An 18,213-nucleotide genomic window follows, 5' to 3' on the forward strand; every position below is an offset into this window, starting at 1 on the left:
TTGGGAGAGGTGCGCGCGATCCCGGAAGCACCAAAGCCTCGGCCGCGCACAAGTCCTCGGTAAGTTTTTTTTGTTGACTGGAGTATAAGCCGAAGTGGAATTTTTCAGCCCAAAAAGTGGGCTGAAAAATTCGGCTTATACTCAAGTATATACAGTATTTTTACATCAACTTGATGAAATAGGCTTACCTCAGAGATAGTGATGGTCCAGGACCACATTGCTGGTTCACCTCAGGTAGAAAAATGTCTTGAGATATTCCTACTGAGCAATGGGAGCTTTCTGTGGTTCAGTTTGGCTGTTCAGCTTGAATCTGACTGTAACTGAATTGTTTTAACAATGGTTTGTTAAGTAAACCAAACTTGGCTGGATTCATGTAACATGGTTTACAAATTAAGTATATTTATATAAAAACCTATGTCACAATATCTATTATGTTTTGGTGTGATTTCTGTGCCTTGTTCTGAAATGTGTGCATGTTTGAAGGAGGTTATGTCTATCATAGACAAGATATTAATAGTTTTCCAGGATCTCCCAGGACTGCACGGAAGACAATTCTCCCTAAAATATATAATTAAAATATGCTAGTAACTTGTATATAAAGCAGCTCTTTTTGAGAGTATACATATGTATGATAAGCTTTGAAGACGCAGTAGGGAATCTACTTTAACTCCAACACTCATTAGAATTGTAATCAGGACTTAGAATTAAGATTTGTTATGCATGTTACAATAGTTGTTCACCTCTAATATTGCAGAATTGATCATTTGGGATTTTTGATTATGTTTCATCTTTTTTATTGGGGGTATCTGTCAGTTGGATTTAACAAAGCATGGGGTAGAAAAAATGGTCAATTTACAGAAGTACAAAAGGACTATACTTTTGGACATAAACTTATGACATGGGAACCAAAGAGAATTCACCAAGAGGCCTATTTATTAATACTGCAGTACTGCACATGAATGTGTTTGCCACTGAACTAAGTAATCAGTGTTTCTATATTCTATGTAGTCCCTTTGCAGATATATTTACTACTGCATTTATAGTCATTTATCCTTGTATCCTTGTAAGTTCATAAAAAAATAAAAAAATTTGCGGAGCATTAATAGGGCAAGAAAATGGTTAATCACTAAGAGAGAATTTTACTTAATTTAATGTAACAAGAAAAAGCAAGAGAAGTTAGGCTTTTAACAGACATAGTGATCTGTCAAAAAGTATAACTTCTCTTGCTTTTTTTCTTGTTCTAACTTTGATTTTTCAGTTCTTTGAAGATTTCTGTATATTTAAGGCTCAAATTAAGAGCTGTTTAAAATAATGATTATAATAAATTTAATACTGAATAAAATGAGGAGGTTCCAGCCTGCTAGAACAACCCATGTCCAGATTCTTTCCCCTGTGCAAGAATTTGTAATCATTTGACTTACTTACAAAAATTTAATTCACATCATGGAATGCTAGCTTCATTTATGAAGATCCCCAAAATAATAGCGCTGAATGAGTTATACCTACAACCAGTCCTCCTTTGTATGACTTTAAGTACTTTGTACATAGACTAACCTTGCTACTATTCCCATATGTAAAATTAATCTTCCACAAGTCTTTTCTAATTCAGTATCCATAAGTCCCAATAAAAATGTTTTAGTCTCTTTGCAATAAAATCTTTAAAAAAACACCACTTTGTATCATTGTAAGTATTTGTATCTAACTTTTCTTGGCTTTTTCACAAGTACATGGTAAAATGTTCTTTCATTCTGCCTTGGGCAAGGGGGGTGGACTAGAAGACCTCCAAGGTCCCTTTCAACAGTATGATACTATGTTTTTCACATTTCTAACATTGCCTTGAGGTATTTTTATACATATTTGGTGATTTCTCTACTATTATGTACCCACAATACATAATTTTATAATGTTTTTTTCTTAAATTATTATTTTTCCTCCTAGCATTTATAACACAATGTAAATTTTATCCTATTTACCCACATTTTACCCATGCATCCATCTGTATATTAAAGCCAAACCTCATAGTCCATTTTATTATACAGCCCTTAACTTGTCCTATTCAGCTTCAAATCTTAACAAATGTTTATACATTTTTGCAATTACATATTCATTATTTCTACATTACTCATTTTTTGTTTTTCAGTTATAATTACCCTCAGTATTAAAGATTTCTTTTAATTGTGCATATGAAAGCCAATGAAAACTATGACTTTCTGCAGACATAGTTTGCTTGACTTCATTTTAAGTTCTTCATCTAACTGTATTAATAAATCTTCTGTCCTCTGTTCCTCTTCTATAAAATGTTTCCTGTACTAAGACCAATAAAGTTATTTTGGGACACAGCTGGGGTTTGTATTTCCTCCATATATTTAGTATGGCATCTCACATACTGATTTTTAAAATCCATATTAACTTTATCGTACCATAAAAATCTAAGCCAACCACATCTCAAGTTAGTCCTTCCAATTCTAATATATCCTTCAATTTTCTCTTTTGTTAGCTAAACGGAATCCAGTTTAACCAGTTCTTCACAAGTCACTTTGTCTATGTTTTGTTTTTTTGTTTTTTTGAACTGGATGCCTGAAATATACAGTACAGTTTTCAGTGGGTTTTACCCTAAATAGAATGTGACAGTTATCTCCTGTGATCTCCACTTTATGGTCCTTTTATAATGCACCCCAAAGTGTTTGCCTTTTTACCAGATGCACCATAGTCTTGGCTTGAATTTAATCTGTGTTATACTAAAACACCTAAAATCTTTTCATATACTACTGCCAAGCCAATTCTCCCCCATCCTGTACAGGTAGTCCTTGATTTACGATCACAACTGAGCCCAAATTTCTGTTGCCAAGGGAGACATTTGTTAAGTGAATCTTTCCCCACTTTATGACCTTTCTTGTCACAGTGGTTAGGTGAATCATTGCACTTGTTAAAATAGTTGCACAGTCGTAAGTACAGTTGCAAGAAAAAGTATGTGAACCCTTTGGGATTATGTGGTTTTTTGCATGAATTGGCCATAAAATGCGCTCTAAACGTCATGTAAGTCACAACAATAGAAAAACACAGTCTGCTTAAAATAATACTACACAAACATTAGCTGTTGTCATGTTTTAATTGAAGATAAGATGGAAACGTTTGAAGTTTGCAAAAGAGCACCTGGATGTTCCACAGCACTACTGGCAAATTATACTGTGGACAGATGAAACCAAAATTGAGTTGTTTGGGAAAAACACACAACACTATGTGTGGAGAAAAAAAGGCACAGCACACCAACATCAAAACCTCATCCCCACTGTAAAACATGGCGGAGGGAGCATCATGGTTTGGGGCTGCTTTGCTGCCTCAGGGCCTGGACGGATTGTTGTCATTGATGGGAAAATGAATTCCAGAGTTTATCAGGACATTTTGCAGGAAAACGTACGACCATCTGTCCGCCAACTGAAGCTCCGCAGAGGATGGGTGATGCAACAGGACAATGACCCAAAGCATACAAGTAATTCAACAAAACAATGGCGTCAACAGAACAGAATACGCCTTCTGGAGTGGCCCAGTCAGAGTCCTGACCTCAACCCGATTGAAATGCTGTGGCATGACCTTAAGAGAGCGATTCACACCAGACATCCTAAGAATATTGCTACACTGAAACAGTTTTGTGCAGAGGAGTGGTCCAAAATTACTCCAGATTGTTGTGCAGGTCTGATCTGCAACTACAGGAAACGTTTGGTTGAGGTTATTGCTGCCAAAGGAGGGTCAACCAGTTATTAAGTCCAAAGGTTCACATACTTTTTCCACCCTGCACTGTGAATGTTTCCATCTTATCTTCAATTAAAACATGACAACAGCTAATGCTTGTGTAGTATTATTTTAAGCAGACTGTGTTTTTCTATTGTTGTGACTTACATGACGTTTAGAGCGCATTTTATGGCCAATTCATGCAAAAAACCACATAATCCCAAAGGGTTCACATACTTTTTCTTGCAACTGTAAATCTGGCTTCCCTGTTGACTTTGATTGTCAGAAGGTTGTAAAAGGTGATCACAAGACCCCGTCATAAATATGAGTCAGTTGCCAAGCATCTGAATTTTGATCACATGATGATGGGGATGCTCTAATGTTCATAAGTGTGAAAAGCAGTCATAAGTCACTTTGTTCAGTGCTATTGTAACTTCGAACTGTCACTAAACGAACTGTTCTAAGTCAAGGACTACCTCTATTTGTGCTATTGATTTTTTCTTACCTAGATCATTCTTATTAAATTACACCCTGTTCATTTTGATCCACTGAATAAGGCATTTCTCATACGTTTCTTAATCATCTGCATATTGGATCATCATTTCAGTCCACCTAGCAAGTGCCTAAGCAAAAAAAAAGGTGGTTATTTATTGTAGTTTCTGGAATCCACTACTATTCTGATGTGGGGAATACCTTATAGCAGGAGTACAGAAAGTGAAACCACTGGTCAACATGCAGTCCATTAAGGGATTTGGGTAGCCTACCATAGCCCTTCACCACCCTTCATCTCCCAACATTCTCTTTCTTGCCATGCCCGCTGCATTTTTTTTCACCTGTCTTAGTAGTCTCCCTGTTTGTTTCTATTCTCTTCCCTTCTTTCTTGTCTTCAAGTGCTCCACCTTATGTGTCTCCCTATGTATTCATCCCTTCCTTTACTTCACCTTAATCTTTCCACCCTGTTCATTCTGTTCTGTGATCTTTCTTCATTGTTTTTCCCCAACACCTTTCTGATCTTAATCTTTCTCTTCAGTCTCCTTGTGCTGCAGTCCCCTTGCACGCCTGAACTTTCCAACCTAATTGTGTTGCCATTTAGAAAATACAGAAAACATTATAATTAAAAGTTATCTGGAATCCAAATTGCTGTACAATTGCAGATTCAAACTAATTGCAATAGTAGACTGAAAACAATAGAACAAGACGTATTTTAAGCATACCATTTAAATCATAGTGCCATTATAATTTTGTGAAGGACCCTAATTCTCATATATGTGAGCTACATGACTTTATAAGAACATTCAAAGCCATGTTTGGATTTGAGGATGCCTAGGTTATTTTAGCCTAAGCTTAATGCTGGAAAAGTAACTTATTTTTTCAGTTTGTAATTTCCTGCTAAAACACCCCTGTCTGTTGGGTTTTGAAATAAAATGTTGCAGTGTCATATTTGAAAAGCTATATAATCTGCATAAGGTACAATTAGTTTAATAAACATTATCTTTAATTTTTAGAAACTGAATCAGTAAGGCTTGGAAAATTTGCCTGAATTTTGCATTCTAGTCTTGTAGAAATAGACTGCATGCTGCTGTGATGTCACTGCTTTGCTTATCAGGATTTTTGCTCTTTGTTTCACAGGGAGCTGTGATTGGTATAGATGATGAAGACGACAGCACCTTCACAATAACTGTTGATCAGAAAACCTTCCATTTCCAGGGTGAGCTGAAAGAAAAGCTCTTTATTACATTAATTCCAATCACAGAAAATGTTCTGATGTTCAATTCATAGAGTAATTTTAAAAACTGTAGAGATTAGAGTGCTTAAAAATGTACAGAGAACATTCTGGAGTCGGGAGCACCATGGGTTAGGCAGGGATTTATATCTGCAGTGTATACATATGTGCTGGAAAAGACTGTAGCATTGGCAGCATGTGCAGATTAAAAATTTAAAGGCTGTATCAGTGAAGGGGGAGAGAATAATGTTTTTTTGTTGATGGGTTTGCTTGGGGGAAAAAAAAGAAAGAAAGAAAGCACCACCGGTCTTTAATATCAAGAACTGCTGTTGTGCTTTCTGCACGGAAAGAGTCACAAAGACCATGTAAGGTTGCAGCTTTTGTTGATATAGAATCTAAATGGGAGATGAGAGGGAACATTTGATTTAAAGGTGGACTTCTGATGCAGGATTTACATGCTCTCATTTATTTCATCTATATTTCATTGCTTTTGTCAACCAATCACCATTCTGCTGCCATTTACCTTTTTATTCATATTTACTAACTCCAATGCCATCTGTTACTGCTATGTTTCGTCATTGCATGCTATGGTTGACAAGTAGAAAGGGTAAGGTACTGTGTTTTTTATTTGTACTTTATATAGCTTGCAAAATATATGTTTATACCTATACTGCTTTAGGATATAAATTTTATATCATGTTACCATTTCCAAGATTGTTGTTTTACTTTAAATCACAATTGTTTTCTCTGATTGCTAAATTTTTGTTTTTCATTCTCAGTAACCTGTAAATTATTTCCTTATGAGTAAGCATTTATTTTTTAAAATTAGATTGGTTCATTCTGCATTAAAAAAAAATCTATAGAATTTATAGTAGAGTATCTTTGTTTTATCTTTGTATAGGAAATTCTGATATTTATCAACATTCATGAAATTCCTATAAAGATAAATTCTTTGTTCCATAGTGTGTACATATGTAACTTGCATTGTCTGTTACTTGGCTATCCTGTAGCTTTTTGGTGGGAAGGGGATTACATTAAACATTGCAAAATAGAACAAATTGCATTACAAGTTTGCAGTATTACTATGTATATTTATCTCACAGTCTAGGAATTTCTGACTAAAACTACAAAATACAGCATAATACAAGTTTTTAACCTCATTGTTTGCAGCAGAAAAATTAATGCTAATAATCTATACACTTGGGAAGGTATTAGCTCTGTTGCATAGCTTGATGAATATCATTTTCTACTGCAGCTATTAAAGGAACTGCAGTTCTACAGTTTTTGTTACCTGCAGACAGGAAATTATCTTGAGAGATAAGGCCATCATAAACAAAATAATGTAATTATATTTTTCTTTGAAATATCCACTAAAATTAATTATACTTGGATTGTTTAATTATTTGAAATTTAACATTACTGTTATATTGGTATATAGCATGGAATGCTGCTGCACTTTTTAAAACAAAGACTAAATATATCTAGGAGATTACTGCTATGTGGATCAATTACTTATGTATTAGCAATGCTATTATCTATGGCCTATTATCAACTTAAGAACAATAAAATACAATTGTACTTTTAAAAAGTTCTAGTTATGTTTTAACACACAAACACATACGGTACATTTGTATTATGAAATGCAAAGATTTTCCTTACATTTGGTTCAGTTTACCGTATTCGAGAGAAATGAAATTACATCTGCACATTCTAAGAGCTGACGCAGTTCGTTAATTTTAGAATTTATCCAATTATACCTTCAGAAACATATTGATACACATACTGTATACAGATCAATACGAGCATTTCCTTATCCTATCGATCAATATGAAGAACCTCTTGGGGCAAAAATGTTGAATGGCTAAATGGTTATGTGCGTTGGGATACGGCTCTGTGGGTGAAGAGATTGGGCTTACATTTTGACAATGATGGGCAGAGAGAATGCTGGGTAGGCCATTGCAGGAAAAGGGAAACTTATACTTGTACACTAGTGCAGGTTCCCTCTTCTGTCCCAGTAAATGGTGGTCAGATTATTCAGTGATTACATTCAGGCCAGTGCTAGTAAATGCCTAGTCTGTACATAATAAAACTGTATCTATCTATGCTTCAGTGGTGATGAGCATGTAGATTCTAGTAATTGTTCTGTTCCAGCCTACGACTGGTCCTGTTTGAATGTCAGGGACAACCCCTTTTTATAGTCAACAGGCTGGAAAAACCCAACCAAATTTATTTACAAAGAAATCAAAAGTTCAAAGAAGAGTTAAACCAAAAGTTCAAACAAGAGTTAAACAGGAATAACAGACCAGGACTCTAGCAGAAGATCTTCAAACGATTGCCTTCAGCAACCAGCACCTCCCACACCTTCCCCTTTTATCAGCAGTCTCAAGGCGTGGCTTCTCATTGCCTTCTCCTCCTCTCATCGAGTTGCCTCATGGCCTTTCTCTGTTCTACTCTGCTGGATTGCCTCCTGCTCCTAGCATCCCTGAATAGATCCAGCTGTAAATCATCTACGTCCAATACCTCATGCTCACATGGCTGAGTCTGATGAGGAACATGACGGGAGAGGCCAGGCTGAGAGTCCTGCAGTGCATCAGAACCTCCCTCTGACACCAAAGGCTCTCCAAACCCCTCCTCCTCCTCCTCTTCAGAATCATCAGACTCAGCTGCCGGTATAACAGGCTGATGCTGAATCACAACAGTAATATGATTTGGTTAGGCACTAATGAGGTTCTTCTGTCGAGAGTTTTGCTCTTGCAAGTTTCAGGTTCTGCATGAACCATGATACCAAGGGCGGGGAGGACATATGGCCACAACAATTTAAGAAACCTAGGGAATAACCAGTACTGCCCTTGTGCTAGCTAGATGCAAGTCACATTATGTAAGATTGAGACTGAGGCTCTAGTTAGGGTACAGGTACAGTATTGTTTATTGAAGGAATAGGTTTGTGAGGTGGGGTTCCTTTTTGACTCTCAGCATCTAGTGGAAGAAGCTGTGGCCAAGAAGGCCTTTGGCTGGTTTTGGTTGCTGCACAAATTATAGCCCTGCTTGGAGAGGAGGCATTGGCAACAGTGACCTTTATCACACACTTAAATCAATACAGGATACTACATGGAGCTGTTAAATCGCTGGTGGGTAAAACACCTTTTATTTTGGTTCTTGCATTTAGTTCCAATTTAAAATACAGAGTGTAACTTATACAGCTTTGTAAAGTATAGTGCCAGGTTACAACAAGGACTGCATATTTGGCTGTCAAGAGGGACCTTGTTGAAGATAGCACTGCCCATATGAAGGGAGGTTTGAACCAGAAGACGATGCTTTAGTTGTTATAGTTTAGTTGTGGAACATTTTGACTCTGCAGATTCTTTTGGCCACTTTTCTCCTGGTTTTTAGAAAACTTATGAAAACCTTTTCAGAGGACTTTTCATGAAATACACCATTTTTTATTTTCATTGATGTCATTGTATGATAGGATTGTTGTTGAGATCCTTCTAACTTATCCAGAATTAGTAGATTGGAGCAGTATAAAAATTACATAAATTTCACACTTGCTCAGAATTCCATAGTCTAAATTCAAACTTGTACATTTTTGCAAGTGATAGCGGAGATGCTCAATTTTCTGGAAGTTCTTGTTTTCTGAATAATTACAAAACATTGTATCCTAAAACTTTATTTTTATCTTTTAATTAGGAATCTTATTGCTGTGTTGATTATTTTTAGGAATTAAAAATATAACTACAACAACAAATCTTAGCTATGGAAAAGTTTATGGATTTCATTGAATAGTATCTTAAAACTGTACAAGAGAATCAAGGTTTTTTTAAACTACATAATTTGCAATGTTGAATCTTGATCTAGTTAGCAAGGGATTGAGAATATTAGGCTTTTTTCAATTTTTATTTCTTAAGTGCACAGTCTCCTCCTCCTTGCCATGGCTGGAGCAGAGATGGGTAAAACCTGCTTTGCTGTTTTTGAAATTTGGTCAGTGAGATCTGGTTTGATACAATAAGGAATTTTCTACTATAATCTCTTGGTTATCTTCAGATTTTGGGGGGATACATCGTATAGGCTTTAGAATTATGTTTTATCATGTTCAAAAATATAACAATTGCATTTTAGTGTTGATATATAATATATGGTAGTTTTATAGAGCAAGGAATTATTAGCTCTTTTCTAGATTTCTATTGATATTTAGTGTTTCTAAATTTTAAGAGGGAAGCAGGCACTAAAGAAGAAGATCTTGTAATTATCTCCTTGCTTTAAAGCTATACGGTAGAAATATGTTAGTCTTGCTACCTTTTCTCCTTGCTACCTTTTTTGCTACCTTTTCTCCTTTTTTAGGAACTGTATTGACTGATTATTAGTATAATAATCTGGGAAATGAAACCATTCAGAAAACCACTTCAAAAGCACTTACTTAAACCAGCAGCTCACAGAATTGAAATATCCATGTCTCTTAGAGGCAAGACATGACTATTTTGGGACCTGTTCTTGGTTTTCTGATCAGGCATGTTAATGTATAGAAGACTAATTGCACCAGGTCTACCAATGTGGAATGTGTTTGCAAATCTGAATGATTTGCCCAAGCCTATTGACATACTATAAAATCTTGCATATTCAATAATACCAGGATTTTCTTTATGGGAATATATTTAATGTGACCTGGCAAGAAAAATAAATTCTTCATTAGTTCTGGCTTGATTTGAACTACACTTGCAGATAAAACATTAGTGTTTATGACATCAGATGTAAGACCTGCTCCTATTTATGTGGTAATTTTTTTGTTAATATTGGTGTTATTTAGGATGTGTGCTTAAAACATGTAAAATATGCAGTTATTCCATTTCAGGCCAATTTGGTGAAAAGTAGTTGGAAACCATTTTTAAATGTTATCTGGAATTGTGATCTAGAAAGTTAAAACATTAAAAGACAGTTATATGAATCTGCTCAAAAGAAGTTGCTTATTTCTTTTTCAAAATTCTTTATGATGCAGTGGTATACACTGTTTCTTCTGGCCCTTACTGTAATGTCTCTTACCCAACATTGTTCAATAGTAGTATATAATATTTTGTTCAGTAGTATATAATATTTTGAGTTTTATTATGAAATAGTAAACCCCTGTATAGAAAATTGCAGTTTTAGAGGTGCGTTGAACATATTGAACATGCACACATATTTAGTTTTGTAGTCAAAAAATTATTAAGAGAGTTTGGAGGTTGCTATGATTTTTTAAAACGTACAGGAGTTCCTTATCAAGCTCTTCTCATATTATGAAACACTTGGCACTAGCAAAATCTGCAGAATCATGAGAGTGTACATTTATTTACATCAGTTGTTACTAGAACTGCAGACATTTCATTCATTATGTGACTAAGACAGTGAGATTTATCATTAAAAATGTAATATTTTTTCAAGCCTGTACAGTAGTGGTACTCCCATTGGTGAGTGGCAATTATTTTACAGTTATCACACTATAAAAGTTGCAATGTTGATTCTACCTTTGACTTGATAAACTGTTAGAAAAGGGAGTGAATTTCCTAAGGGTACCTGACACCATGGTTGCGCTATCTTGAAACCATGCCCAATGAAATGAGTAAATGGATAGCATTTATTTTCTCAAGATGTTTTGAGTTAGGCCTTCAGTTTACAGTATCTGAAGAATTCCCTTTTAAAGAGGAGGCACTGGGAGATTCTTTCTGATTAACAGTATTATCTTCTGTTTTAGAGGTAGGTGAAATATTGAATATGATAACTTCTTATGATGGGAAGATACAAATTGATTTTTCTTTCCAAAATCTTTCCAAGGGCGAAGTCAGTCAGAAAAGGCAGAATCAAGACTAAAAGTGCTGGTGAGAAAAAAAAATCTAAATCCCACTTCAGGTGTTATGTTTTTTTTACATTAGATAAAGCAATCAAATCTATAGAATAAAAAAAATCTTGGATAGCTGTGAACTATTTGTAAGCAGACTTATTTTTTAAACATTTGTTCCATTTGGCTAGAAAGTGAGATAGAAAGGTTTACTGAAATCATATGACAAATTACATATTTTGGAAATAATAATTTAATATATGAGGTATAAACACTAGTCAGAATTCAACCTATAGTGCTCTGCATTTTTTGAATTCTTTGGGAATCAGAGAAAGGGGAACTACTGCCATTCATATTATAATGAATCGATCTTAAAAATAAACTAGATGCTGCATAGTCAGCTTTAAAAAATGCAAGCCAGATGAATGGTTTTCAACTTTTTATTCAAGAGGAAACACTTAAGGAATAAAATATAAAAGGACTATATAGATATAGTGAAGTACTAATGCCACTTTACAATGCTTTGGTAAGGCCACACGTGGAATACTGCATCCAGTTTTGGTGGTCACGATGTAAAAAAGATGTCGAGACTCTAGAAAGGGTACAGAGAAGAGCTACAAAGATGATTGGGGGACTGGAGGCTAAAACATAGGGAACGGTTGCTGGAATTGGGTATGTGTAGTTTAACGAAGAGAAGGGTGAGGGGTGACATGATAGCAGTGTTCCAATATCTCAGGGGCTGCCACAAAGAAGAGGGAGTCAAGCTATTCTCCAAAACACCTGAAAGCAGGACAAGAAGCAACGGATGGAAACTAGTCAAGGAGAGAAGCAACCTAGAACTAAGGAGAAACTTCCTGACAGTTAGAACAATTAACCAGTGGAACAATCTGCCTCCAGAAGTGGTGAATGCTCCAACACTGGAAGTTTTTAAGAAGAGACTGGACAGCCATTTGCCTGAAATGGTATAGGGTTTCCTGCCTGAGCAGGGGGTTGGACTAGATGACCTCCAAGGTCCCTTCCAACTTATTATTATTATTATATTTTAAAAATATACTATCCAACTGCCAAGACTATGTGGAGAGGGAGACAAAAGCCCTTCCCTCTTTATAGGCATTTCAATACAAGAGATGATAACATAATTAAAAGTAGAAAAGTTTCTAAATAAACATGATTTTCTTTTAAACACTATTAAACATTTGAAGAAGTAGTCCCAATAATAAACAGATTACAATACTTACAAAATTTATGAGGACAGTATCTACTTAATTTTGAAATCAAGCAAGATGCCCTTAGGTGCAGCAATTATAGCCCTATTTCATTAAATATGACTGTACACTTGAGGCACCTTTGGCTGCTGATTTACTTAGCACAGGTGGGATTTGTTCTCAAGAGACAGAACAGATCCTTTATACATTCTGGTAAACACTGCAAAAGCGTGGCAGTGCCTTCTCTGTGCATGATCCTTTATCTGAGCCTAAAGAGTCTTTGATAAGACTGCACTGAGTATATGTGCACCAGGTTTATATGTGCACCAGGTTCTGGAGAATGTGGGAAAGAAATAGTTCAAGTTCATTCTTAGTCATGGAAATTTACTGTGAGTAAATTATTCTCTCTCAGCCAACCTATCTCAGAGGGCTGCTGTTGTGATAAAAGGGAGCATCCCAGGTAAGCTACCTTCAATTGTTGGAGGTGAGCCAGACTCTTAAATAAATAAATGGCCCTGCCTACTCATTCTATAAATTGCTTCAAAGTTTTGCACTGAGACTCTGAGACAGAGGAAATAACCAGTGGATTCCACTGTCAGCCATGGTAATAAAGAACTCAAAGTGGCTAACAAGAAATAATGAACAGAGGATCTGTTGGATTTTGTCTTAAAATAGATAATAGGACAAATTGTGAACCTTGACCAATAAGTGCATATAAAATGTGTTACTCAGAAAACACTGCCCTTGTATCTTCTCTTCCCTTGTGCTTTCTCTTTTCATCCCTTCCCATTATCTTTTGTCTCCTGTGTATTTGAGCTGTTTGTTCCTGTATGTGTAGATGAAATATATACTGTAAAAGCAGTGCTAGTTGCTGATAACAAGTGCAGTTACTGTTGATGGTGTGGATGAAATAATTTTCTGTAGCTGGATATGGACTGGTAATTTTTTTCCTGTATTCAAAATAAAATGTTTAAAACCAGTGATCTTAAAATGACTTTAATTCCTCAGTTATAAATTCCTGTCATGCTATAGTATTTAATAGGAACCTATAACTAAGGGTTTTCAACTGGTTTGTACTTGAAGTATGAGTCACTTTGTATTCACTTCTAGACTATAGGTTGTATTGATGGTGTTTCATCATACTAGTCAGCTGAAAGATGTAATCATTTTTTGGTTTATTCAGGTCTTCTAATCATTATTCATGTGTGTATATTACCAACTATCTTACAATAGTATTATATAGTGTTGTATATTCATATCTATTTCCATTTGACTACTTCTGGGAAAGTGTTATGAAATTGTACTAATATGTGTAGTTTGCCATGGAGATTGCTTGATTTCTAGAAAAAAATACTCTTGCTGTAGTATCTACACTAGATTTCTACTGTATCTGAGGCATGCTTCAGTGTTCATCTTAAATTATATAGTAACCAAAATCTAATATGACACCAAGCTGTTCCTGTAACTGTGTTTTAATTCAGTTCTAGTAATAACTCTTGATAATAGTGACATAGATACACATGTTGTTAACTGTCAGCAAGTTTTGTCTAGGAATATTTGAAAGCGTTAAAATGGTAGGGTTTAGTTATGAAAAAAATGCAAAGGGAAAATGAGGGGCTTCTTTGTTTAATTTTATATAAATTATCACTAAACTTTTAGATGAAACAGTTATGTTATGAAGGATAAGAAATTGATTTAAATAATATATACATTCAGAGTGTTTTTTTAGACTGGTAAGCAACAGGTAAAGCATGTGATAAACTAATTATGTTCAGTAGAAATGAATCTGAGAATATACAGTTGTGAACTGTACTACTGATTATTAAAATTTGGGAATCCAAAAAGTAAAATTGATTGAAATATCCTCTGGAAAGAATAATCAGTGTTACAACCAGGAATTATGACACTACTATAATTAAATCCAGTTATCTTCTCAAGATGGACCTTGTGAACTCCGCTGGATATAATAGTATATAGGGACAATATTTTGGTTATGATTTAGACATAAAGGGATCTAAGGCTGTATAATTCATACCTTCTCCTGGGTTTGAGTGCATTGAGGCTTCTGAGTAAATGTTTTAGATTCCATCATTAGAAAGATCAAATATTTTATATAAGTTTTGTTGCTGCTAATAGTAGGGATGATAAAGACCACCTGGAAACTGCAGATAGTCCAGAATGTAGCAGCAGTTTTAGAAATGTTTCATCAAAATAACACCATTCCCGCATGAGCAACTCTAGCTTCCAGTTGCTTTTTGGGTACAATTGAAGATGCTACGGTAGCATCTCCATACATAGGGCTGGGTTTCTTGTGGGACTGCCTATCCCTGAGGGTATCTGTCCATCCTACTAGGTTAGATGGGAAGGATGTTAAATGTTATCTGACAGGACCTCAGAGGTGTGCCTTCTCAGTAGCTGCTCCCTTTGGAACAGCTCCCACCTGAGATCCAACAGATCCATAACCTTTTAGCCTTCAGATCTGACTTTTTCCCCAAGTGGAAGCGAGGGCTAGTATGAAGATTGAGCTGTGAGGACGATTGATTCAGTGTGTGTGTGTGGAGGGTGGTGGTGTTACTTTTGCTTTTAACTATGTTTTTTTATGGATTGTTGTGAGCCATTTGAATCCATTATATGAGCTAGGTGGCCATGTAAGTCCTGTAAATACATAAATATCAGAACAGGTATTTCTGTACACCTAGATTAGAAGCAATGTAAATCGTAACATTTGACAATTCTTTATAGCAGATCTTTTTCATTTGATTAATATTATTAAAATCTGATACAATGCTTCAACTTTCCATACAGAGACTTCATAATAGTCTCTTTTGTCTGCCTTATAAAAATGTACTATTTTATTAACACAATTCATAATCTCTTTCAATTTGAGAAATAATGGATACATTCAACAAAATACTAATCCAGTACAAGAACATCAACATCTGAAAAAAACATTGCCCTGCTTCTTTTCTCAGAGTTAGCATAAACAACAGATGAGGGAATTTGGGAGGAGTTTTACAAGCAGGCAAATGAACAGCAGCACTTCAGTGAAACTGGGCCACTGTAGAGGAGTATGGAGATAGCCTTGAAGGAAATATGCAGCAGCCATTACAAAAATTACCAGTTTAGCCCTGAAAGGAATAACAAAGAAACTCAGGGTTGGCTTACCTTGGTTCTCTCAGTTATAAGAGGGAGGGAAAGAAGCCTTTCAAGATTCTGTTATTATACCATATAATAAAATAGAATTTTTGATGATTAGAAAAATACGTTATAGAAAGAAGGGAATTACGACATAATCTTAAAGAGGTTTGATCAGAATTATGTGTATAATTGCTAAGAGAAAGATCAGAATCCATACATATATAATTCTTTTCTTTTTCTTTTTTTTCCTTTTTCTTCTTTTTTTCCACATTAATTTTACTATATTTTTCTTTGAACGTTTTTACTATATATGTAAAATCTTTTGATAAAAACTATTTTTTTTTAAAAAAAAAGTAGAATAGTTCTTGTGGCTGTTTCCTAACGTAGCCTACTTCAAATGGCTAACAGTTATAACCAATCATAACCTACTAAATTGTTGTGTGTGGGTAGCCATGATACAGCAAACCAAAGATAAGCACAATATGACCTATTATTAATTAAAATTGCCTCACTATAATGGTAGGAGAATTGTATTTTCAAAATTTTATTAGTGTAGCTTTATAATAAAGTAGAATTGACTTATCTTGTCATGTTCCTCTATGGCCTACGTGGTAAAGTTGACAGTATCTTTCAGCTAAGGTAGTTGAGGTGGAATGTAAGCCAATAGTATATAGCAGACCCTACACTTTTGTTTTATTTTGTTGTGATCTTGATTTTAGGAATTAATATTTGTAGTGAACTATTGTAATTATATTACCTATTTGGTTAATTAGCATGTAAAGAAACTTTACTGTGATTTAGAAGGTTACTATTAATAAGGTTCATTATATTGTTCCTGATATTTTAAAAACAAACCTATTAAATCAGAAGCACATTTTAATTTGTGTCTCCTTTATGCTATTGTTTTCAGGCCCATAATATTTCTGAAATACAAAGACTGGTGTTCAAACAGAAAGAGGCTGGTTCCTACCAATTAGCCTTATTGTAAGATACATAATATCTGTTCCCAGAATTAGGAAAAAATCAGTAAGGAAATAATCCACGATAGACTGACATGTTAGCCTTCTTGTTTTATTTATTAGTCAAATACTGTTATTAATAAAATTTGTATAACCGCCCATCCCATAAAAAGTTACTCTGGGTGGTGTTTATGTATTTATATAAATAGTGTACTGGTCTACAAAGTTTCTCAACCTGAGGCAGCCTTGTAAGAAGTTTGGGCCCCAAGTATATAGGACCTTTCCATATTATTTGGATCGTAAATCCAGTTACTGTAGGATCCCCCAACTGCGGAAAGGTTCCAGCAGGCTGCAGTGAAACACTGGGTGAACTTGCCTGAGGCTTTTTGGCAGCTTTATCTCCCACTTTGAATTCCCCCTGCAGTGCCCTCTTCTTGTCTGCTTGCCTCTTTCGTGTCTCTCTATTTATATATTTGTTAAATTAAGGCCACAAGTACATTTTTAATATTCTTTCAGCTCGAGATGCTGATGAAAGAGAGAAATGGATTCATGCTTTAGAGGAAACTATCCTTCGTCATACTCTTCAGCTCCAAGTAAGTTCATTTGCTTTAAAATTATAAAATTGTTAAAAGTATTTGCTCAAATGAATTCATAAAAATTGATGAATACATTCCAGAGTATGTTCAGATGAATACAACTTTCTGTTGCAAATACAGTATATCAGTACTAATTATAAAATCAAAGCATTTAAAATATTTCAAACAGAAAGCATTTCAGTTGAATTAATAAGTTTTGAAATAGCACTGTATTGCCAATAGACAGAGAGAAACTGTTCGATTAAGAACTGAAAAATTAGGGACATTAATTGAAAGTATTTTCAAATATGTCTTGTTTAGTATCTTTTCAGCAACAGGCTTGCGGTTATCATTTGTATTTTTGTTGAATTGTTTTATATATTCATCCATAGCTGCATGTCAGGTTTGGAAACACATGTAAATTCTCTATGCCTAAAATAGAGAACAGCTATATAAATTCATTGACTAAAATAATACTACTGTTCTAAGTTTTCTGGGTTTTTTGAAGTTTTTAAAAAATTCAAAATAAAACCAAAAAGCCAAATACTTCTTCAGTGCAACTATCTTTGTTGTTTGGAAGCTTGTAAATGGAACTAAATGGAACTTAATCTAGGTTTTAAGGAGAAAGCATGAGTGTGTCTATTTTTGGTAAAAAGAAGACTATATCATCATAATTAGGGTATGTCTTACACAACTAGGTTTCTTCCTCATGTAAACATCTGCAGGCAAAGCTTTTACCAAAATTGGTTTATTGCCTTAAATCTTAAATTGTGTTTATAGCAATCCAGCAAAACAAAACAAAAGAAAAGAAAAAACCACCAGCAAATACATTAAAACATGACTAACTTTCTTCTAAACTTTATAACTGGCATTGGCTGCCAGTTGCCCTCCGGGTGAGATTCAAGGTGCTGGTTACGACCTACAAAGCCCTACATGGCATGGGTCTGGATTACCTACGGCAGCACCTGCTGCCGGCATCAACTTCCCTCCGTCCAGTGCGCTCCCACAGAGTGGGTCTCCTCAGGGTGCCTCCGATCAGAGAATGTCGATTGGTGGCCCCCAGGGGGAGGGCGTTCTC

General features: G+C 35.1%; 1 protein-coding gene across 7 annotated transcripts in view; it reads left to right on the forward strand.

The window, feature by feature from the left end:
- Positions 1 to 18,213, forward strand: part of OSBPL9 (oxysterol binding protein like 9) — an 84,408-nt gene that overhangs the window by 27,499 nt on the left and 38,696 nt on the right. For 6 of the 7 annotated variants that reach the window (XR_014025898.1, XM_081323421.1, XM_081323422.1 and 3 more), the window contains exons 3-4: positions 5,359 to 5,437; positions 17,077 to 17,153. Coding sequence is in view for 5 of the 7 variants with exons in the window: in XM_081323421.1 (XP_081179547.1) it covers positions 5,359 to 5,437; positions 17,077 to 17,153 (156 nt within the window). In the remaining 2 variants the exon portion in view is untranslated. The remainder of the gene's footprint in view (positions 1 to 5,358; positions 5,438 to 17,076; positions 17,154 to 18,213) is intronic. The other variant, XM_081323425.1, reaches the window with a different exon arrangement.

The sequence above is a fragment of the Vipera berus genome (genome assembly GCF_964194415.1).
Source record: "Vipera berus genome assembly, chromosome: 3".
NCBI lineage: Eukaryota > Metazoa > Chordata > Lepidosauria > Squamata > Viperidae > Vipera > Vipera berus.